This window comes from Athene noctua, chromosome 1 (genome assembly GCF_965140245.1).
Source record: "Athene noctua chromosome 1, bAthNoc1.hap1.1, whole genome shotgun sequence".
NCBI classification, from domain to species: Eukaryota; Metazoa; Chordata; class Aves; order Strigiformes; family Strigidae; genus Athene; species Athene noctua.
The window spans coordinates 240,005,493-240,029,865 of NC_134037.1; the positions used below are offsets into that span (position 1 = coordinate 240,005,493).

Here is a 24,373-nt window from a genome sequence, read left to right on the forward strand (position 1 = left end):
ATTGCACTTGAGAAGATATTTTACTTTCCTTGACAATGTAAAATGAGCTTCTGCTGCGATGGAGGTGGGGACAGACATGGCAAAGGCTTGGTAGCACAGCTATCCTGGGATAATAAACACTTCTAAATTGAGACAAGCCTCACTAAATTGTCATATAAAGTAATTCCTGTAAAATGTTTGCCTCAAGATGTGGCTTCATTTGCTGAGTGACTCATTCATAAATATGCCAACTTTCCTGACTAAAATACTGTTTAACTTCATCAAAGGCAATCAGGTGCATGAGGTGTAAGAGAAATCAGCATGTAAGTGCCACCTCCCTCACTCACTGAAATGAGTCAGGAGGGATGTAGATTTGGCAGCATCTGTGCCACATATCTGTGCCTGGATATCTCAAGGTGAAAAATGTAATCTACTACTACTACCGTGCAGGAACCATTACATGAGTAGAAGGGTATTGCAGCTTTTCCATTTTTGCTGTTCGCTCTAATCAAAAGCAATACAGAAAAACACTTCCAAAATTAAACTATAACTCAGAGTCTTCTCACCCCTTATTTCCAGTGACAATTCATCATTTTCCTTTCCAGGCTAGATTTGCAAATAACTGCTTTATAATCACACTCAGAAACTCACATGTCCAGTAACCTGCACTATAGCTACACTCTGCAGCGTATGCAGAAGTCTATCTGCAAGCTATGATCCTATTAATATATATAAAAGGGAAGACTCGTGAAGCTTTGGCAGGAAATACAGGTCTTGAAGAAACACAGGCAAACAATAATTAGAATTTGCAAGTGACATGGAAAGCTAATTTCGGTATTCCTTTATACTGGCTATATACTACATCAAAAGGCATTTTCACAGCCTACCTTTTCAAAACCACAGCCTACCTTTTCAAACTCGACTGTGTGCAATGGGAACCTGACTCCAGGTGCTCCAGGTGATAAAGCAAAGCACAATGTTGAAGTCTGGCATAACGTGAAGAATGAGGTCACACTGTATTTTTAGAAGTGCCTGGTTTCCTGTGAAGCATGCTCTGGCTCTTTTAATTTTTTTCCTTCCCTCTCATTTTTTTTTTTTTTCTGTCTTTTTCTGTGAATAATTTGGCCAGTGCTTGCTGGGGCTGTTCTTGCCCCAGGGGTTCTCACACATACTTCTGTTGACAGAGTTCTTGTGCAGCAAGCAAGCTGAAATGCCTTTTGTTAAGGATCTGCTCACTTCTTTTTCTGTTCTGCCCCAACGCTTGGAGGATCTTTTGGCTACTAACTGAGTTCCAGTTGTTACGCTTATGGAAATTAACTGAATTGAAAAATATGGGGTTACCTTGCAAAACAGGTAAAATTATCATCAGGAAAACAAAAATCCTAATCTCCTAATTTGCTCTTAGTCTATGCGTCTCACATTCTCTTGGCTTGTTTGCTTAATTTTTCAGGGGAAGATTGTTTAAGTCAATGGGAAATATTAAGCAAAGTCATTGTGAAAGGGAAACAAATGCATTAGGGGCTAAGGGGTAAAACCTTGTTATTTTAGATGAGTAGTGTATTGTTCCAGCCAAAATCAGGACTTGATTTGCTGGTTTTCTATGTCAGTTCAAGTTTAAATTGAAATTAAAGTAAGAAAATGCCACATATTCATTCACGTACTATGTAATGCCAAAATACAAATGCACTAATTTAAGCAATATTTGAAAAGTTAGTTTAGGTGACTTGCTGTTATAGTAGCCCTATGAAATAAAGCATAATCATCTGCCCCGGAAAACAATTCTCCTTGTATTGACTCAAGAAAATAGAAAGGAGTCTATGAATATTAAAGTTTCTGTAAAATCATCCTTTTTAATGGTTAAGCCTCATACATGCTTTTTGTGTGATCTTTATGCAAAACTTGAAGAGTTTTAAAACAAATTTTTGCTGTATGGGCAAAGGGGAATCAAGCCAAAAGAGCATGATACACAAAAATTTATCTGTGAGTCTGCACATAGACATTTGCGTGTGCCAGACCATATGAAAACATTCCTTCCATAGCATTTCACTAGCTGTATCACAAATCTGTATTAATCTATTGCTGATTTGTAAGGAGTTTTCCTTAACAAATAAATTCATGCTGTAATTTTTAAACTCGTGTTAAAAAGCTGAAGTTGCTACACCCAGATATGAATTTCACATTTTAGCTTAAAAAAAATTCTTGTATTGCTTTTTTTGTGCCTTTTGTTAAGCTGTTTTGGAGTCAGTTTTGGTTAAATAGTTAGCTGCAGTAGCCCTACATTTCCTTTTTTGGTTGGAAAAAACACATATATGCCCAAGAGACTTTTATTATTTGACATCTTTACCTACAAAAGTGCCTACCAGTAGAGCTAATGCTACAATATATATTTAGAATTACATATGCATATGAAAGTAATTTCTCTATTTATAAAACCTTGATAATAGTCTTTCCAGAAAGATTATTATTTTTCAGAACTTGTAAGTGCACACATTCAGAGTTGTGGTGAGAATTATATTATTTTGCAGAGCTGTGTTACAGGCCTTTTACAACATGTACAGATTTAGCTCTTGAATATTCAGACCTCTCTGAGTTACACATTTTGCTGTGGGCAGGATTTCCAAATCCACAGCTCTGCCAAAAATACTCCATTTTTAGGAGCTATAAATATCTATGTGTAACTCTTTATAAAATATGGAATTTGATATTTTGTATAAGAGTGTGAGGTTTTTTCCAGTCACTGCTACATTGAATAAAGAGATATGTTCCACAGGATGAATAACGGTAAACTCACACTCTCTCTTCTTACTGCTTCATCTTCACAAATTTCTTGACATACTTGCACAAAATCAGCCTGCTTTTGCATACTTTCTTTGTTCCAGTCTCACCCCAGGGAAAATAAAAAAAAGAGTCCAATGGAGAAAGCAAATCTAATAAACAGAAAAACTCTTTCATGCCTTTTGTAATGAAACTGAAAATATTACAGCTTTACACCACATCCCGTAAAAATACCCCTCATTTTAAAGAACTTAGCAAAATTTTAAAAGAAGCTGGGTATTGATTTTAGATGCTAGGAATATCCAGAGATAATGAAAAATACAGATTTTTGCAGGGATGATAATTCATATTTTGGAATCTGAAGCATCATCCTAAAATACTAGAAATAATTAAAAAAATGTAATTCAATTATTCCATGCTTGCCTACTGCAGAGTTTCTGTGGCTTCTGGTAAATTTTTTGCTGTATTTTGGGTTAGTTACAGCAAAGATGTTCCTATGAACACAGAGGTGTAGTCCTGCAGATGTCATCACAGCAGAGCCTGCTTGGCAGCATTACCAGAACTAAAGAGGATCCAGGGAACAGGCCAAGGATGGGTAATTTCTGCCAGAGAATGAAGAGTGACAATAGGAAAGGGTGAGGCCAGGAAAGAGAGTCTGGGGAGGGAGACCTGGAGACCTGAGCATTGCTAATCTTGCTGGAACTACCAATAGGTGAGGAATGGGGCAGCCACCAGCAGCAATGGCTGGTGAACAGAACCCATCCTCTCACCTGATGGCAACAGGCTGGTGTGGACAGCCAGGCTAAAGCTTTTTTGCTGTTTTTTGGGGAGTCTTCTAGAATAGGCAATTCCTTTTTTGCTTATACCTGGCTTTGTATGGTGGGAGCTTGGGTGCTAGAAGAGTGCCAGGGACCGAAAAAACAAAGGTGATGGCCCATAGTGGGGCACAGGTAAAAATATTCACCTGAAGTGGCAAGAGGATTTTTCACTGCGCTCACAATGTACACAATATTATGTGAAATGTTAGTTATTCCCTACAAATGTGGGCATGTGTTTTCATTTTCAAAGACATTGTGCTCAATTAGTTCATATAATGTTAGGCAAGACTAAGGGCGTTCAGCACTTTTGAAAGTGAAGTCACTTCTGTGTAGATGGATAACTTGAAGCTTCTGAGAAAATGAGGGCCTCAAAAGTAGGTTTCTCATTCACATGTAGACAATGTAATCTATTATTATTGTGTAACAAAGATATCAGATGGGATTCTTCTTACCTTTGTTTGTCCCTCTATAATCTAGGTGACTGGTGTAAACTTTTTGTCTAGACATCCTCCATAGTTTTGGATAAGCTGGTCATGCCAGGAGGGAGATTCATCCCATGTCAAAATAGGTATTCAATATAAGTGATAGCATTTACCTTCTGGAAGCATTTTTCTCTCTCCAGTGACACCAGCAGGAGGCTAGACAGCTTACAATAATGTCTGACTTTTAAATAGCTAGCAATAGCTGAGAGGAAGTCTGTTTAAACAGTGTGTACCTGCATGCTCAAAGCTTTTACAGCTGCAGTTCAAATACAAAGGTAATAGAATAAATCCAAATTTTCTGTATGTGTAAGAGTATTCTTTTTATAACCCAGTGTACGTTTGTAACGCAGAAATATATGCTAACCAGCACTGAAATATGCCTAGCTGGTGTGCATTGCTCAGTTTATGGCACATGCAGTGAGAAGCACATCACATGCCAGCATCTTACTTTGCTTGCTTCCCACTTTGACAATCACAGTGCTGCCTTCTGACATGTCTTCCTCATCACTGACAGGTTTGCCACATACATCAAAAGCTTAAGCTTCTCTTTATTTTGAAAAGCTTCTGTTCTGCTTTGCTCTCTCACAGATGGAGTACTGAAACAATCATTAAAATAAATACTATCAATATTCAATCTGTCACAAGAAGTAAATTACATATACGGGTGAATGTATCCTATTCAGTGATGCAAGATCAGTTCTTCAGCTGCTCTATTCTTCCTGTGCACTGGAGGTGCACAGCCTAGATGTGAGCACAGAAGTTAAGACTGATTTAAACCAGACATGCCCAAGTCTGATGTGTACTGAAGCTCTCTGTTATTTTCAGTGTCTTTTTGCCTTGCAAATTCATTGGAAATGGACAGGTGCTGCACCACATCAGCAATTCACAGAAGCCAGGAGAGAAAATTCTACCTATACTGAAATCTCTTTTCTGTCAATTACTTTGTCTCCTTGCTCTTCCCTATGACATTTTAGTAGTTTTATCAGAACAAAGTAAAAGTTTTCAGTGATTTAACAAACTATAAATATATAGTGAACGGAAGCGTGTTTGGTTAACAAGCATATACCTACAATCACTTTGAATGATTATGAACCATTGTGTCAATAATCAACATAAAGGCAATATTTAAAAACCTTTTCTGCATTTGCCAGTTCTTTCCTAGTCTCTAAGGTATACAAGTCAAGGTTCTCATGTTTTAAATTAATTTAATCTGCATACTTCAAGTATTTTTGAACAGACCTATAAGTAAATTTGATACTGGAATTTCATGTTTCAGGATTACTTTTACTGATGTACTCCAACACAAGCATGTTAACATCAATAATTTTTTTTTTTTAGGAGCAGAGAAGATTCAGCTGTTTTGTATGAGAATCCAGGCATTAATAATGATTGTGTGATCATGGTTTTGGAAAAGTAAGAAGATATTTCCTGGCTACATATGTGGAGTTATGTTTCTTAAGAAAACCAACAATGAAGTCATTTTGACCTCTGATGGATGAAACTCATTGGAATGGAAACTAACATCTATGAAGAAGAACAGGGCTCACCTTATCTTACATCTGCCAAGTGCCCAGGGACTTCAAAGGAAGCAAAATATGAAGAATACCAAAGAAAGACAGAAAAACAGGCAAGTCCATCTGAATTTCAGAAGGTTTTACTGGAACCTGAGTTGAGTTTGCTGTCTGCAACATCCTTATTAGACCACAATGAGACACCCCTGCAACTTGGCACCGCTTCAGGGTGTGTCAACGCCACTGACCAGTCTGATACAAAGCACCTTTGTGAAGAATTACTCTGTTCTGCAAGGCACAAGCCAAAGGAAGATCCTTTAAATCTTCCTTTGCACACAGAATGGCCAGTCCTCACAGGAAAAAATTCAGATGAGAAACCAGAAAGGAGTCACAAGATCAGAGTCATAAAACACAAACCAAGTGCTATCACATTTTCCGATTTCGAATTTTTATCACATGAAGCTAATACTAAACTCCATATTTGTGAGGCAGGAGAAGCAGAAGATTTTTCATCTGAAGAGGAAGAAGCAGATGGTAGAGATGATGATGATGATGATGTCTTTACAGAACTGCCACTGTATGAGGTGTTTTTCAATGGTCTTCATAGAAGAAATGTTTCTCAAAGAAAGCAAGCTAAACATGAACTTACTAAATATCAACACATCTGTCAGTTAGAAGACTATGATGATCATTCTGAAAAGGAATTGAAGGACCAGTGCAAGGAAGAAAAACACATGGAGCCAGAGGTAATACAAACTACTAATTTGTTCCAAGTGTGTTGGTTACAGGAAGAGTTGTGCAAATTGTTATATAGTGATAATTAATGTGAATTACATAATTTAGAATATAAACCTACAGTAAAAGTATACCAGGTTTTTACATTAGACAAATCTATTACTTTGGATTGGCCATACTTCTATTAGCCTGAACTTCAAACTTTGGTTTTCTGTTTTCCCTTGCTTTTTAGAAGGGGAACATTGGCTCAGTTTCCCCCACTGCTACAAGATCATATATCATGCCACGTACAGCATATATTCCCTGAGTCTATGGACTGTTCCAAACGGATAGAACTCTAGTGTAGTGGCACTATAGCACTGTGCCACATAACCCACAGCACTGCTTCAGCTAAATAAGAGTCTTTTCTGTATTCTTATTTCACTAAAATAATATGGAGGACAAGTTACAATTTGGTCTATAATAAAGTAATATAAATAGGGTTTTTTGTATCTGTACTGGTACTCATTATCATATTCTATAGACCAATGTCCAAAATGAAAACTTAAGATTTAGGACAAAATGAAAAACACTCTGTAATAAGAATCATCTGACTGTAACCTCTCCATTAAAAAAAAGGTTGAGTACATTAGCTGTGTTTTTTTGGAACTGGAGGAACGGCAGATTTCCAAGTAAGTTCTCACTAGTCTGGAGAATAAGCAAGACTTTCCTCCCGCTCCCAGCTGGTGACAAACTGAATGCCTGGAGCTAAACGTGTTTATCATTGGAGAAGTTCAGCTCTAGTACAAAAATATGAAGTGATTCTAAATAGTGGGCAAAACAAACCCTTAAAATTCCAACGTTCCTGGCCTTGCAGCACAAATTAATCTTAAACTGCAGGTCCAGCATACCTTTCCTTCCTCTCTCTTCTCCTCCAGCTTTTAAAAGTTATCTTCCATTTAAATCTCCTCTATGCCTTGAAAATCAGGGTGAAGCCCTAGTCTTTTACCCAGAGTTTTTTATTTTTCTCTTCCTGCAATTTTCCTTTTTCTTCCAGTGCTTATAACACAGAGCTGTTTCATTGATTTCTGATTAAATGACAGAAAGTAGAAGTTGGACTATAATGTCCATATTAACATAAAAATTATGGTATACGATACTTAATTACTTCTCTCCTTTAATACTAATCTATCTCCAATACGGGGGACTAATTCTGCCCTTAACTGAGTGAGAGTTTTACGCTTTCATACATATCCCAACTTTACTGCAGAAACCCATTAGCTTACAGAGAAATAAACCCGATTTTAACAATTTTTTTCTTAGAGCTAATATTAGAAAACCAAGGGCCAACAATGGTTCCAAAACAGTGCACCTTCTGATGCAATACTGACCCTGAAAGATTCTTGTGACACATTGTTTATTAAATAATTGCATTGTTATGCTACCCTAAGACAAGTCTTGCTTCCTCATTTATTCATATATCTATATATATCAAAATGCATGCACAACATCCCTTGGATTCTGTTCACTGAAGGTCATTGTCATAGATAAAAGGGAGAGGCCAGGGGCTGTTGTCAATTATTTTACTTTATGACTATGACATAAAATAAACTCAAGGATGCAGCTTGTAGTGCAAAATAATGGATTATAAATTGCCAGACAAGCATGTGAAATTACCTAGTAAATCTCAGCAAATGTGTCAAAACATTTCAAAAACTGTACAGATGCAATGATGCAGTCCTGGTTTTGATTTTTTATTTCTATGTAAATAAGTATGTATCATTCTAGGAAAGCCTCCAAGAATTTAAAAAAAAAGGATTATCTTGCCTTTCAAATTTTAGCAGCAGTCACGCATTACTATTCAGACTAAAAACTCCCCCATGATTCTGGTTGAAGCAAATGTATGTCATTGTCAAGTTACTTATTTATATTATTTAGAAACAGAGATGTGGAAAAATGTCTTTCTAGTGGAAAGAAATTAACTAAATAAAGACAGTATGGTGTAAATGTTGTTAAATGCAACCATTACTGCTAAGCCTTAGACTTAACAATAATATAACAAACAAATCACCTCGGCCATACAGATACAAGCTATCACACACAGCACCCTGACCAAGATCCTGGCTAAATCCTTTCTACTAGAGTTCACAGTGAAATATCGATTAAGATCTACCCTGCAGGGGCATTCCTAAGTAAATGTACTTCTTACTGACTGCAAATCTCCTATTTTATGTACAAAAGGGAGGAAAGGCCATCACCTTCTCCAAGCTGGGGAGCACCGGCCCTTGCAGATAGTGACCATGACCAAAGCCAGTGTCTGAATCTCCTCTCAAATACTTGTTACATACATTTAAGTGATAATTGTTGAACTTCTTGTTTCATTCTAATTAATAAGCAGAATCAAATCTCCAAGTACACCATAAAGTAAACAAGTAGAGGGAAAATGGAAAAAATGCAACTTGTGTATGCTGCCAACTCCGCTACAAGTGGAAGAAACTCTGCTGAAAACAATTCACACAACGGTGCCCATTAAAATAAAAAAGCTCTTTCTTTTTTTTCCTCAAGGCATACAGCATCTGCCTGATCTGAGTGGTACAAGATAAATGATACTTCTGTTCAATTTATGAATTCAGTATGGTCCTTGCATTTCCACCCTTAAACCAATCTCATATATATTTCCTGTGCTTTCTCATCAAATCTAAACGTGGCAATCCTTTTTCCCTTGTTGGGAGTCTGTAATCAGTGGTACATTTAATGCCCAAATAGAGTTCCTAAATTAAAAATAGCATTTATTTCAACTGGGGAAGCAAAATTTTAAAGATTTAAAACCAAGCCTATATACATGTCTGAAATAATGTTATTTCTCACTTTGGAATGGTGATTTAGGTAACATCATTGCTTAAGACTGTACTTCCTTAAACATACCAGTGAGTTTCTGTACCCTCATTACAGATATGTCTTCTCTGCCCACCTTCCTTTAAAACCTCCCCTTCTATCTTGAATGGGAATTTTTTTACATCACTCATGCATGTCTTTCTAATATTCAGGTCCTACTTGAAAAACCTGATCTCCTATGACAAGGTGACCTGCTTAGTGGATGAGGGAAAGGCCATGTTGTCTACCTGGACTTTAGTAAAGTCTTTGACACCATTTCCCACAGCATTCTCCTGGAGAAAGTGGCTGCTCGTGGCTTGGATGGGTGTACTCTTCGCTGAGTAAAGAACTGGCTGGATGGCCGGGCCCAAAGAGTTGTGGTGAACAGAATTAAATCCAGTTGGCGGCCGGTCACGAGTGGTGTGCCCCACTACTGGGGCCAGTTCTGTTAATATCTTTATCAATGATCTGGACAAGGGGATCAAATGCACCCTCAGTCAGTTTGCAGATGACACCAAATTGCGTGGGAGTGTTGATCTGCTCGAGGGTAGGGAGGCTCTAAGAGGGATCTGGACAGACTGGAGCAATGGGCTGAGGCCAACTGTATGAGATTCAACAAGGCTCAGTGCTGGGTCCTGCACTTGGGTCCCAACAACCCCATGAAATGCTACAGGCTTGGGGAAGAGTGGCTGGAAATCTGCCTGGCAGAAAAGGACCTGGGGGTGTTGGTCAACAGATGGTTGAATATGAGCCAGCAGTGTGCCCAGGTAGCCAAGGCCTATAGCATCCTGGCTTCTATCAGATATAGGGTGGCCAGCAGGGACAGGGAAGTGATCTTACCCCTGTACTTGGCACTGGTGAGGCAACATCTTGAATACTGTGTTCAGTTTTTGAGCCCTTCACTACAAGAAAGACATTGAGGTGCTGAAGTGTGTCCAAAGAAGGGCAATGAAGCTGGTGAAGGGTCTAGAGCACAAGTCTTATGAGGAGCCACTGAGGGAAGTGGGGTTGTTTAACCTGGAGAAAAGGAGGCTGAGGGGAGACCTTATTGCTCTCTACAACTTCCTGGAAAGAGGCTGTAATGAGGTGGGTGTCAGTCTCTTCTCCCAAGTAACAAGCAATAGGATGAGAGGAAATGGCCTCAAGTTGTGCCAGGGGAGGTTTAGATTGGATATTAGGAAAAATTTCTTCACCGAAAGGGCTGTCAAGCATTGGAACAGGGTGGCCAGGGAAGTGGTTGAGTCACCATCTTATCTCAGAATAAGTTGTGTTACTTTCAGGACTAGGGTTTCAGTCAAGTGAAAAAATGAGGATATTTCATAAAATCATAGAATCATTGAATGGTTTGGGTTGGAAAGGATGGTAAAGATCATCTAATTCCACCCCCTCTGACATGGGCAGGGACATCTTCCACTAGATCAAGTTGCTCAAAGTACCAACTAGCCTGGCCTGGAACACTTCCAGGAAGGGACATCCGCAACTTCTTTGGGCAACCAGTTCCTGTGTCTCACCATCCTCACATTAAAGAATTTCTTCCTAATATCTAACATAAATTTACCTCTTTCAGTTAAAAACTGTAACCTTTCATGCTGTCACTACACTCTCTGATAAAGATATTAGGCAAAACAAAGTATTATGAAATCATATCCTTGACAAAGTGGATTGTCATGGATCTTCCCTCACCTCAGTGATTGTATAGAAATCCTACTAATGTTTGCTGCTGCAAAGAAGCAAGCATCGCCTTGCCAACACAGCAGCAAACTGGAAATCCTCTCTGGGACAGTTTGAAAGCACCTCTTTGGGGAGCAATATTAGCTATTATAACAGCCAAAAAGATTTCTGTCACTATTGACATTATTTAGTGCACCTAAGTGAGTTGTCACAGCTTCTTTTACTGTGTCAGAGAGAGAAGGGGGCAAGCCAGGAAGCCCACATACTGGCAAGGAACCACGTAGAGCTAACCATCAGGATGTGCTAAGTGCTCCAGCAGCCCCTCTGCAGCCTCCCAGTGTCTGTGCCAGGACCACGTACTGGGCATCTCTCCCCACTGGACATTCAGGGTTCTCCAAATGACTCCTTTTCTCAGAGCTGCTGCTTAATGGAACATGGTCACCTCTTTCTAAAATATATCTGGAAAGGTTGAAGAAGTAACTGTTGGCAAGTGTAGCATATAGGTGTAACTTCTGGGAGAATCCTAGAAAAAGAATTGTTTCTTAAAGAAGCAAGAATCCTTCTAAGTCAGTTGGTTTAAAGCACGATGCTGATGGTCTAATATTTGCATTGAATGTTACATTGTTCAACTGGGTCAAAGAAAGAGTGAAATACCCCTCCCTAGGAGTAACGGAGACAAGATGACGCAAACAGATAATTTAGGTAATTAAGGTAGTATTCACAATTAATGTCTTTGTCAGGATTTGGCCTTTGGACTGTAAACTCAAATATTTTTGGTGGAGGCTGTACAGTCATGGGAGTGGCCAGTACAACGTCAGGAGACTCAGTCTCTGTGTACAGCATTGGGTAGTGTTAATGGGGTAGCTGTGCCATCACCTTTCACCATGAGTAAATCTTTAAGTGAAACTGTAGTGTTCTAAAGGAGATTTGTGAAAGCTCCATTGCTTTTGACATTTAAAGCTAAGACAGCTGAACTGTGGAAATAGTTACAGAAAACAGTCCTTTACTGACAGGAAGATGGATAATCTGGCTTTCCCGTTTCTCTATCTTTAATTATTCACATATTTCATTAATTACCTTGTTCCATGCTTGCACTACAGGTAGGTACATTTTATCCTCATTATACAACCATTACTGAGTGACAAGTTTGATAATCATTCTATCAGCTTAGACCACGAGAGTTCAGATTCAGGCTGGAATCATTTCCTGAGATGTAACATGGAAATTTCCATAGCATCTGTCCTACTTTTTGTCTGCTTCTGGCCTGTTTTCATTCTTTTCACAAAGACCACAAGTTCACCAAAGGAGCAAGACAAGATAAATAGATAAGACATGCAGGAGAAGATAAATCCACAAAAATTTATTCAAAGCCAGTCTTTGAAGTTAATTATGATTCCTTAAAAGATGTCTATTCTTCTCTGTGGCTTGTAAATATTTTAATCAAGTAATCATGCTCAATGAGAAAGTAATCAGAAAGTTTTAAGTCTTTGATAATGAATTTGATTTATTCAGATTGTTTCATTCAATTTAAATGATCAAAACAGAGCACTAGTCAAGCCTATAACTATGATCAATAACTGGGCCTGCCAAAGTAAGCTTCTTACCCCTATATTTGGATGGCTTAAACTCTGCTAAGTCCTTGCACCTCTTGTATTCCTGCTCAGTGCCTTGCTTAGTCTCTCTGAAGCACTTTTCTGAGAGGTACTTTGCTGTTTTCATTAATGAGGCACTGGAACTTAGTTGGAATTTAAGCTATCTGAAAATTGCCCTGCAATAATTTCTCATTCTCTAATTCAGTTGTACAAGAGCAAAAACTAGTAAAGAACATACTAGAGTGAAGCACAAATTCCTTCTCCCATTCCTCCCATACTTTGGAAGTTTGTTCTTCTCTTTACCCTATGAAACGGGGGCTCCCAAACTAGAGGAGGAGAGCAGTTGCAAACTTGCAATGACTTCTTCATGAGGAATAATACCATTGTTATTATTATCTCCTTTTTGTTCATCTTCTGCAGACATGGGATGTCTACCCAGGTAGGAAAGCCAAGTGCTGAAATAACAATACCCAGGGAGAACAGAGTAGGAAGTTAAGGGGAGGAAAATGGGAAATGACTTGTCTGAGACAGGCATGATGCACCAAGCCTTGTACATTATAATTTCCTTTATGTGTCTGTGAGATATGCACTTTCTGTATTTCAATTATACATTTGCTAGAGCTGACAGGTGGAGACACAGTGAGTTGAACTTTGCAGTTTCTAGCATTTATGTTTGGTTTTTGCCTGCTTGGAAAAGGAGTTGGAGAATTCCTCAGTACTTTAGCAATGATGCATCATTACCGGTCAATAACTAACCACAATCAGCTCTTTAATAAAGTCAGATAAATGCTGTCTTAGGGACTTTAATTGTTAAGCTACGAGAAAGACTCTTTTATTAATTTCACAAATTTGAGGGACTAATGATGAACATAGCATTTTGCATAGAGTAATTTTTTTTTAATCTCATTGTTCCTAATAATGTAACCATTTCCCATTAGGATATGGCATTTGTTGTGTCCTACTTAATGGGAATGGAGGCAGCAGTAAATTTAAATTTGCATCTTACTTCAGTGGAAATTAGCTGCATGGTTGTTTCCACTGTGAAACTTTGAAAAATAGCAGTAAAGTTATAACAGGAATATTAATTTAAGGATATGCTGAAAGATCATATTGAAGAGAATTGGTATATTGGAATCACATAGGAAAATATGTAGATATCAGAATGACTGTCCTTTATCTCTTCAGTATACTTGCATGATGCTAGCATGTTTTAATAAATGTGCATGATTCACTGTTCTTTAATAGAGAATTAAGTAATAAAAATCTATGTGCCCCAGAAAAGACGCACTTTCTTGCCATCAGCAGATACCTGTCATTCAGATCACAAGGTTGTCTTCAGCAGGTGTGTATGGCTGCTGGGTTAGGATTGGAGAAAACATAGGCACTTTGGTTTTGTAAAAAATATCCTATAAACTATTTTCAGCAGTCCCAGCTTGGGCTCTGCCAAAATCCTCCCAAAGAAAAGTTGTAATACGAGCAGACAAAATCTGTCCTTTTTCAAAAGCAAAACTGATAAACAAACCTCCATGTGATGGGTGGACTAACACTCAAAAAATTCAGAGGCTTTTTTTGCAATTGACCCTTCACGCAGTTTGGAATAATTTGCGGTGCAGAATACCATCACTCTCAAAAAATGTACAGTATATGATATATATTACTTATATAGTGAGGTTCTGAGAAAAACTAATAAAGAAAATCAGATAATTAGTCAAAAAGACAATTCACCTTGACTTTCAAACTCCTTCAGAAAATGTAAAAACTCTGTTTCAGTTTGGTGCTGAATTAGATAATATGAAATTACAGAAGGGGATTATTGAGTTACATTGCACAGTGTGAAACTCTTGGGCTGTTCAAGTTAATGTGTAAAACTTTGGCCCTTAAGTAGTTTTCATAACATGATGAAAGATCTTCAGGCCAGCAGTTTCCTAAGTGCAACTATCTGCTGCTAGTGTCTGACAAAAGTTTTATGTTGCCCATCCTAGCTGTAGCTATCCTAGTGAGAAGATACTGTGCTGCCGATGAATGTTGTTGCACAGCCTTATCATGGCCCCACGCACACACATTAAGAGGCTCCATGAACAAAATTTTGGCAACTTCTGCTTTAGCCTGTTCATAATTATTAGTGCATGGTTTATATGTATCTTTAAGCTTCAAGAGGATAAACAGTTAAACACAATTGCTGCATTATACTAAAAGGGGAGAGTATTCATCGTATGTAACTTGGGTTATGACTTTTTCAGATATTGACTCCTTTATTTGTTGTGTATTTGAATACTTTAGAATCATATGGCCACCTCAGGAAACAGTGATATTAGTACTGCTCTTGTGAGAAAATGTAAAAACAGGTTGTGTTTGTGGTCGCACTAAGCCCATAAAATAAAAGCGGTATAACAAGATTCTTCTTTACAAATATTTGAAAATATCTGAAACCTGTGCAATGTGAGACCATTCAAGTGTTTCACATATCTCTACAGAAGCAGAGCAAAAGTCAACAGAAAATAAGTCCTAAGTCAAGGCTCTGATGAACGACATTCCTCTGTCAGAGCACGGGAATAGGCACCTGTGAGAATTGCAGACTGGGTCTTAGGTGACGGGAACCAGAAGAAACATGCACAAATCTATTAATCTGCTTACCATTGAAATTAAGATATTCCTTCAAGGTGCAGAATGAGATTCTGGATAAACTGTGGGATGGGCAATAAGCAGAGCAACTTGTGAGTCTGGAAACTTGCACAAAAGATAAGGGGACTGAGTTGGGTTGTATTTTCAAGCTTTTTTTTTGCTGAGAAGTGAGGATTTGGTATGTTTTTAAGGCCAGCAATAGAAATACAGTATAGCAAAAAAAGAAAAAAAGAAAACAAACAGAATGTTACTGAATTATCAACCCTGCAAAATGTATTTAATAATATGGCAAAGTTCTTGCATGGGAGTAAGAAAAATTAATTACAGATTTCCTCACATGCACAAAAGTCCCACTGAAAGTTTGTGGCACTTCCTATAAGGCATTTGGCTGCTTTTGAAAATTATTCCTAGGTAACATACGCCCAGTTAATAAAATCAGATTCCAGTGATATACCTAGCATCCCTCTGTCCTTCTTTGTGTGAAATTCCAATAAAATAATGTTAGCTTGATATTGTAATGGACATATTTCCTTGGAAGTACCATGGGACCACAGACTATCATATGATTTGACATACCCAGGTACCTATGATCATTTTGGTACTGCCACATCACCATCTATCATATAACCAGTGATCTGTGCAAACACTGAGGTCCATGTTTGAAATAATTTCAGAGAAACTTTAAAACTTTTTTAATATGTAGTGAACTTCATAGAAATTTAAGGACAATGGATCTGAGATTTCTTTTTATGACATTCTTACGTGGTTATTTTCTGTAGGAGAGAATGTCATCACCCTCAAGGCTTTCCTTAATCACTGCAACTATGGAGTCTTTTAAATTGTAATAAAAATGGAAATAGACTGCTCTTACCTATCCAAGTTTTACTCCAAACTAAAAGTCTTGCCCAGTTTTGAATTATCTTGGAGCTAAGACTTCTGCAGTGAAGGGAAACCTCCTTTGAATTGGCTTGGAGTTCTCCAGAAATAAAATGGGCAGGACATTGAGACCAGAGGCTGCATTTGAAACATTCTTCTTCCAGAAATTAACTTCAGTAAAATCTCACCAGACTTTTGGATTGTATTACTGGGGTCTCTTTTATCTGTGCTTTCTATGGATTCTGAAATTCTCTGCCATTTACACTTTCAATACAGTGTTTCAAAAATGTGATCTAGAATAGGTAATGTTTTAGTGTCAAAGATTTAACAGCTTATTTATACTGTATATTCAGAGAAACATTGTCTGGCCTTAATCTAATCTTTGTGATGAAGTAGTTAATGATATGCTATATAACCTACTGTAAGTTTTATAGTCAATATTTATTACTCCTATTCAAACAGTATAATGGTGATACTTCTGTAGCTATGTAATGATGGTTTTGCACTGTGGCAAAAGCCTTTGCAGTTAGGCTGGGGACTGATTTACTTAAATTAAAATGTCAAAAAAGCTGCTAAACCTGCCAAGAAACAATAGAATATAACACTGCAACTTGTATGTATTTCATCCTGTAATACGTACATCATACATCAAGACCAAGAAGAAAGTATACAAAGCTAGTAACTAGAAGAAGGAATATACACTTTTTTTTTTTTTTTTTTTTAACAACATGCCTGACCAAGATCAGTGCCTCTACTGAGAGAAAGCAAAATACCACGTATTTGTGCAACTAAGGATTTAGACTCCAAGAGTTCACCTCAAGCTCTACTTTTATCTGCTGGTATCAGAGTTTACTAAGATATTACAAATAACGGTAGACATAGATATTATATGGAACACGATCATTTTTGGGAGATGAAAGATGATTAAATTAAAAAATATTACCCCTGGAAGACAGAAGTATTCCACAGATCCCGTTTTGTTTTGTTTTGTTTTGTTTTTTTCTTGTAAATATAAGTTGCAATACTATCAAGTATCTCTTATGAAAGAGGACTATCATGACAGCCCTCCATTTTGTGTTTTGTATATCATGTGCTATCTTGATTTGTCCAAGCCTTGCAAGGACTTAAAGAGTTTTAGTCTTATTTTGGGGGATACAAAATGCCACTGAGGTAAATAAAAAAAGAAGAGGAATGCTAAAAGAGAGAAACAGGTTTAAAAAGCCTTAGTGGGAAACCCCCAGTATTCCAAGCAAGCAGGGACGAACTCAGTTCTTTCTGAAATAAAGGTAAAAGTGCATTATACAGGTTCAGAAAATGCTTTTGAAATAGAACTTTTCAGACATGACAAAGCTTGCGTTTTGCATGTGAGTGACAGACAGCAAACTCTAAAACTGCCACTTCAATGTTCTCATATAAATCTTCTTTAAATAAAAGAATTTACCATGAATACAAACTCTAAAATAGTAAGAATCGCTATAAGTTGGAATGTGTACATTTACAGTTTTTATCTCAGATCATCTTCTCTTCTGTGTGATGTTTCCAGTGTTGTATAAAGTTCTTAAGAAAATCAGTTTAAATGGCATTAAATGGAATGCAGATATCTAAGATAAAAAAGGACTAGACCTTCTTGATGGGTGTTCTTTTCTTATTTGGAAATTGTGTTCTAATGGTTGCAAATGCTAAGGAGTGGTCACTCAAGCAGCTCAGAAAACACAGCATTTAAATTCCAGTGCAAATTAAAATTAATGTGTAAAAGCAGCAAGCATGAGGTTGAAAACTGGACAAAAGTATGAATTAAAATTTATGCATCCAATTTAAAATTGGCGGTATATACCAAAAAAACCCTTCTAGGTATAGCATGGCAAATAAAAGCATTAAGTTTCGCAAAGGAAGTACTTATTTTTAAATTTGGGGTTGCTCCAATTCAGAACAAAACTCCCCAAAGATTCAAAATTGTCCATGACAGCAAATGATTCCTTAGCCTGGGAGTGATACATTAGGGAGCCTCCAGCAGCTTGTTAGGTGGGCTACTAAGGAGCTTGTAGAGCTTAACTGCCAGGTAAAGGTATTTTCCCCAAAGGAAGGCTGTCAAAATTAACCTATCTTTGAAAAGTAATTCAAGTTTGATGAATTGACAAATATCAATTAGATTAAAAGAAAATAAATACATCACTTAGATTCCAAATAAAATTGCTATCACTTTGGCATTTTAAATTTTAAATTTAAATATATACTGAGTGGGTTGCAACTCAGCTGGTTTCTACATTGTCTACGCAGGTTTTTTTCCATCAAGGCTAAACTATATATTGATCAGTTTATGCACATTAAGTATGCTCTAGTCCATTTCCCCTTGTGGTGGTGTTTTTGTTTGGTTTTTTTAAATGGTGCCAATATCACAACAGGACTATACGGAGATGAGCGCAATTGGAAAGCAATTGGGAGAGCTTGTCACATTTTTAAGTTCCTCAACAAACTATCAAGACTACTGAAGACAAACTATTAAAATACAAACTATGATTCTTCCAAATTTTATCCCAGAATTTTTGGATATAGCCCAAGTGTTAATGCAGCACATAAAATAAAGCCTTCTCTGCAAGGATATCTAGATATGCCTCTTAAACCTGCAAATCTTGCAATTCTACATTATAATGCTTTTTTCTAGAGAGATATTGCTCATTCTTGCTATTGTTAAGTCTCTTACATTTCAAAATACACTTTTTAAACCTTGTTTGAGATACATAATTGGAGGAACCAGCTGAAATCCTAGCCACCTTGAATCAGGCTAGGAATTGTTTGGGTTTAGTTATTTGCCAGGGTTACGTCAACAGATCTTTCTTTTTGGATTATTGTGGTTGATAGAGTTTTGTTAAAATATTTCATATGACATGGAACTGAAATATTTGTGAATAGAAAATATCACTGCTGATAATTATCCCACAGCAGTTCTTTTTTTTTTTCTTTTTCTTGTAATTCTCTTTGTAATTCCAAACAAAAATTATTTCATGGGGGTTTTTTTAGTACTATTACTTTTTAAAATATAAATAAGGCTTTCCAAATACCTTAACATATATAAAGAGAATTTTCAGATGCTTTCAGTTATAGTACTTCACAAAGAGCCAGGCAAGTGCAAATAACACTAAAGTACTCAAAATATATTGTATATTAAAACTAGAAGTCAATAACGGTTAGGCTAAACATCTGCTTGATAAGTTAAACCCTGGGACAGGCTTGTACTTACAGCTTCACCTGCCTCAGAACATCTTTAGTGCATTTGTGTCTTAAAGATTTTACAGAACTTCTGTAGGTTTGTAAAAGTAGCTGCTACAGATCACATCTGTCTCAACCCCTCTCATTCCAGCAGAAGTCTGAAGCAAGGAACAGGGAATATGCCTGAACCTTAAGGTTCTGGTAACAGTAGTTGTTGCTATTTAGTGACCATTATACTCTTACAGTAAAACAGATTTTTTTTTTTTTGAGCTCTAGGCCATGTTTTCCAACCTTTGTGTTATACAAAAATATTTATATGGTATAAGCAATATGGTTACATGCTCTGGGGATACAGAAATTATTATTCTTCTCCAAGAATGATGCCTAAGGGTACTTTATCAAAGCAACTTTTCTTCAAAATTGACATCAAAATGATTTAACACAATTTGTTTTATAGTTTTTAACAGAGTTATGTTTCTCCCAAGCTAAAAAGGACGTGCTAAAATCTATAATCACTACTATGTTTATGATTAAAAAAGCCATGAAAGAGTCTTCATAAAGTAAGATATCCAAGGGGAGCAAAATACACGTCAATATTATGTAGTAATAATACATTTCCACATACTTCACCGTTACTCTTTTTTTAATCCTAGTGAGACAGAGATTCAGCTACTTACAAATACCATTAATAGTTACAAATACCATGAGTAGTTATGTTTCTGAAAGTTGCTTTGATCACTCACATGGTATTTATGTCTGTTTCTGATCTCTGAAAGAAGAAACATAGTTAAAATTCTGAAAACTTTTAAGTAGATGACTAGCATTAACAATTAAAAATGTAAGACAAAATACATACTACATAAATTAATAAGGTATTAAGGAACATATGCATGCACAGACAGATGACTGTTCTTATGCATTAGGTGATGACCTTAAATTCAGCATTTAAACTCTACCTAATTCCTTCAGCTCCTTATTTTCTACATTTGCCTTGGGTGTTCTAGCCATTTAGAGGAAAAAGAAAAAGCATAAACTACAGCAGATTATTATAGTAGCACACCTGATACTGTGGATTTTAGCATAGGCAGATAGGAGGAACATACATGTCAGTTTACCAAACTAAAGGTAGTGAAAAAAACAGAACCAGAAACACAGAGAGGTGACTTGCAAGAAGTGTCACTGGTAGAGCCTGTGGCCTGTTCAAAACTTTAATACTATATGCTTCTCCATGTTGAAAGCTTTTGCTGGTTTTATCAGGGAGGGAGGAGTAAAATCTGATCTCTATAATTTAGGCAATTAATTTTAATCTAAAATGTAGGTATCTAAATGGCTATGGTTCCTGATCATTCACCAGGCCTGGTGGAATAGGCTTGATGCTCTCATAATTAAATATTCTTCTGAGAGAAACTAGGGATGTGGGAGGAAGACAAGAGGGAGTGGGAGTGGAGATGGTGCACACCAGCTCGTGCCTCAACACGGAGTTAAAACATCAGCAGAAAATTATCAGGAGCTGGGTGTTAGGGAACGTATCCAGCTTCCACATTATAGAGAAAGCAGTCTGTCAAATGAAGAACATAAATTCCTAATACAGTTAGAGGAAAAGCCATCGGTAACTTTGAAGAGCTCCAGAGGGACATCCCATCTGATTAAGTGCAGGCATTTAAGAGACTTAGACATTGAAAAGAAAAATGTACTCCTTCACTCATGTCTCTCACTTCCAAAAATTTACACAAGGAGATTTATTTGTTGCTATGACCAGTGTCCTTATGTCATTTTGACAAGCTTCTTGTAATTGAAATGCCACAACTCATAAACCCTCTAAAACAGGGGATACAAACTACTAAAACTGAACAATGTGCACGTACTATAACAATACCTGGAGCTAGTTTTATCTAGTCAAGTATAATGATATTTCTCATTTCAACAGCATATTCAAACTTACTTCCACCTCCCTCTAACTTTGGCCATTTCAAAACTTTAAAAGAAATAGTAATTTTTACTGTTTGCATTAAACTGTATCTTTAGTTACAGATACCTTTGGTTTACTTCCTCACTCCTAGTTATTTTTTTCCAGAAAAGGTTTCCAATGATGTACTTATCTGCTGCAAATTTGCCACATAAAACAATTATTTATTTTATGCAACTGTTCTTTCTTAACCCACTACTCTTCTTCATGGCTGACATTCAGAAAGGAACTATCTACACCCCTGCCTTGATCCTTGGCTGCTAGACATGGGCTTCTAATGAAGTTCACTGAATTCATCGAGGCTCTGCAAGGAGCAACTTGGCAGGGCTGACACCTAAACAGAAGCTGTTAAGAAATCCCTTTCTCCCTTCTGAAAAAATATAACAGCATGTGGGATGAGTGACACAGATCCTATAAAATTATCATATAAGAACTGAACAACCCATCAGCTCCCTCACAATGTATTTTTCTTCAATTTATTGATCAGGGACTAACTGCCCTTCATGATGGAAAAGAAGTCATTTATAAAATCAATTGTCTCAGGGTAGGAATTGAAAATGTATTGTCCTACTGTTTCTACAGAATTCACCTAATCACCCCATGATGAATAGTTCAGAAAAGAATTGTTCCAAAGTGGTTTTCAGATTTAAGATCACCACACTGACATTCTGCAAAGCTAATGCCTCCTGGCTCACCCTGTTCAGCACCTCCTGCTCCCCCAGCCACTCCAGCTCGGAGTGTTTTCCCACCATACTCCAGTCCTCTCCCAACATTCTTGCATTATCTTGTTTCCACCTCCCACTATTTTCTCCACACTTGCCCATGTTTCCTCTACTTTCCCTTCCCCAGACTTTCCCCAACCTCCTCTGGCAAGAGACAACATGTACTTTAGCTACAGGTATCTTTTCACCGCCTGGCCAGTTAGCACATATATGCTCATCGGGACCTGCTCAGAAATGATATGGGCTGATATCTCATCCTCAGCGTATAGTGGGTAGTCATTTGAGTCTCTTGTGTCTATTCAGACACAAATTTTGGTTAAACTTTTAAGTTTGATCTCTCTGATATTTCTTCCCATCTTTCAAACTGCCTTGAAACTATCTAAAATACTCAAAAGTTGTGGGGGAAATGTCGCAGCAGTTGAGCAACACCAAGGCAAAACAGTATGACTTTATTCTCTTAAAACATCAAGAAAAAAAAAAGAGAAAATATGAAACAATTTCTTAAAGTATAATTACTTTACATATAAGTACCATTAAAACCGAATGGAAAAAACTCAGAGGAAAAAATACATTTAGCACATTAACTGAAACTATAAACTCCGACAATGAACCCTTAGGAAAGGTCTATTACAAAGAGTAAATGAAACTAGAAAACTAGACCATTCTGAAAGAAAATTAAGCGAACTAATTTTTTAAAGGTATTTAAAAAATATATTGATTGATGTGGTCCAATATATTTGAGTTTTATTTATAAAGGAAGAATAGAAATTGGAGTTTTGTTTATTTTGCTTATTGTGAGCCACACTACAAAGGGCAAATGACAATTTATTATCATTTGTATTTGTTTCTTTTGTATAATTTGTATTATCATTTGTGTTGAACCAAATGCCAAAGGACAAATGACAAAACTAATTTCCTCTGGCACTGGGAGCTGTACGGTAACAGGATTCAAATTCAGGCTTCAAAGCCTTGATTTTCTGTTCTACCCATTTCTCCTAAGTGTCATGATGTCAAGATAGGAGGCTGATCCTCCAAATACAGATTTGGTGCTTTGCCAGACTTCACTTTGGTAATTAAAGGAACTGTGACTACAGCCTGACTTCAGCTTCCAGCATCCAGGATTTCTAGACTTCCTCCCTTCCCATATACTGCCCTTTCATGCCTCAAAATGTAATGGACTTTGAAGAAAAACCTTTGCGTATCACCAGAAAAAAGAAAAATGAGACTGTCCAAATCTGCTCACTTGGGCTCATTTTAATATGTCAAAGCAAATAAGCAAATCTTAAATGCTTTCAGAAATTCTTAATTCTGAAGACATTCTTCTCTTGAGCTGTGCTGAAATCTGAGTTCGAAGAATTTTCTCTCTTGTCTGAAGTCTCCTTTTGTGTTCAAATATCAGAGCTGAGCTCAGGCTGTCTCACCCCTAACAAAAGCGATCAACTGTCCCAAGGCAAAATACGGAACAGTCAAATGGTTCAAACACAGCTGTGACTTCAGTGTGCTTCTGACAGCCAATATTGCCTAGCTTTGAGAATCTGGGTAAGTTTTACATTTGTAACTGTCTGACATTATCCATGCAGTTCCTATTATTCATAAGACTACTGAAATCAAGGCAATCTAATCAAATCTCAGGTTTGACATAATTATTTTTCTGAAGTTGAACAGAACCAATCTTGACTAAGCCAGTGCAATTTATTCTGGCATCTGTCAGGTACAAGAAAGGGACATATTTTCTGTGTAGAACATTATGGATTCAATTTTCAGAAATACGTATATGTAACTATTTAGATGTGCAGTTAGCCACTTTTAAGTGCAGTGCTTGTATGGCAGAAACTGTAGCTCTGAACGTAAAAGCAGTAACTTCCCACAAGTGTGTGAAGTTGCAGAAATATTTCTGAAAATCTGATCGCCTTCGGGTTACTTTTAAGCCTTGACTACCTCCGCTTAGCTGTGCGGGCAAGGCATCAGCAGCAGGCCCCGCACGCCCAGCTCTGCATGAAGCAGGTCTTCCTCGCTGAACCGCTCTTTTATCATGGGGAAACTGAGGCACGGCCCTGTGGAAGAGCCATTTCATGAAGGAGCCAAGGCAGTGAAGTTAGTATAGAAAAAGTCTTAGTATAAAAGCTCTCCGCTGTGAGAGCTTTTATACTAAGACAACGCACGGGGGAGGCTGCTGAGGAAGGAGCGAGGCTGGGGGCGGCTGAGCGTCCCCCCTCACGGCCCGGGCACCCCGGCGGCTCCTCACGCCCGCCCCTGGAGGCGTTGACGCCAGGGCCCTAAAGACAAAGGGGACGGCCCGGTCGGTCCCGCAGGGCCGGCTGTAGCGCTCAGCCTCGCCCTCTGGAGGAACGGCTCCCCGCTGACTGCAGCGCAGCCCGCGCGGCTGCGCTCCTCCTCAGCGAGGCCGTGCGGGCCGCCCGCGGCCGCCGTGCGGGGCGCGGCAGAGGCAGCGGGCAAGGCGCAGCTGCGCTCCCGGTGCCCCTCCGGCGCCCCCCAGGCGCTGCCGAGCCCCGCGGCGGGCGCCCCCCTCCCCCGGCGGCGGCGGGAGCGCCCTGCGGCCCCCG

The 24,373-nt window shown here is 37.9% G+C and overlaps 1 protein-coding gene across 2 annotated transcripts in view; it reads left to right on the forward strand.

Annotated features, from left to right (window-relative positions):
- STARD13 (StAR related lipid transfer domain containing 13) overlaps positions 1–24,373 on the forward strand; it is a 315,514-nt gene that overhangs the window by 55,020 nt on the left and 236,121 nt on the right. For both annotated transcript variants that reach the window (XM_074914327.1, XM_074914338.1), the window contains one exon: positions 5,393–6,311. In XM_074914327.1, coding sequence (XP_074770428.1) covers positions 5,550–6,311 — 762 coding nt within the window. In that variant the 5' untranslated portion in view covers positions 5,393–5,549. The remainder of the gene's footprint in view (positions 1–5,392; positions 6,312–24,373) is intronic.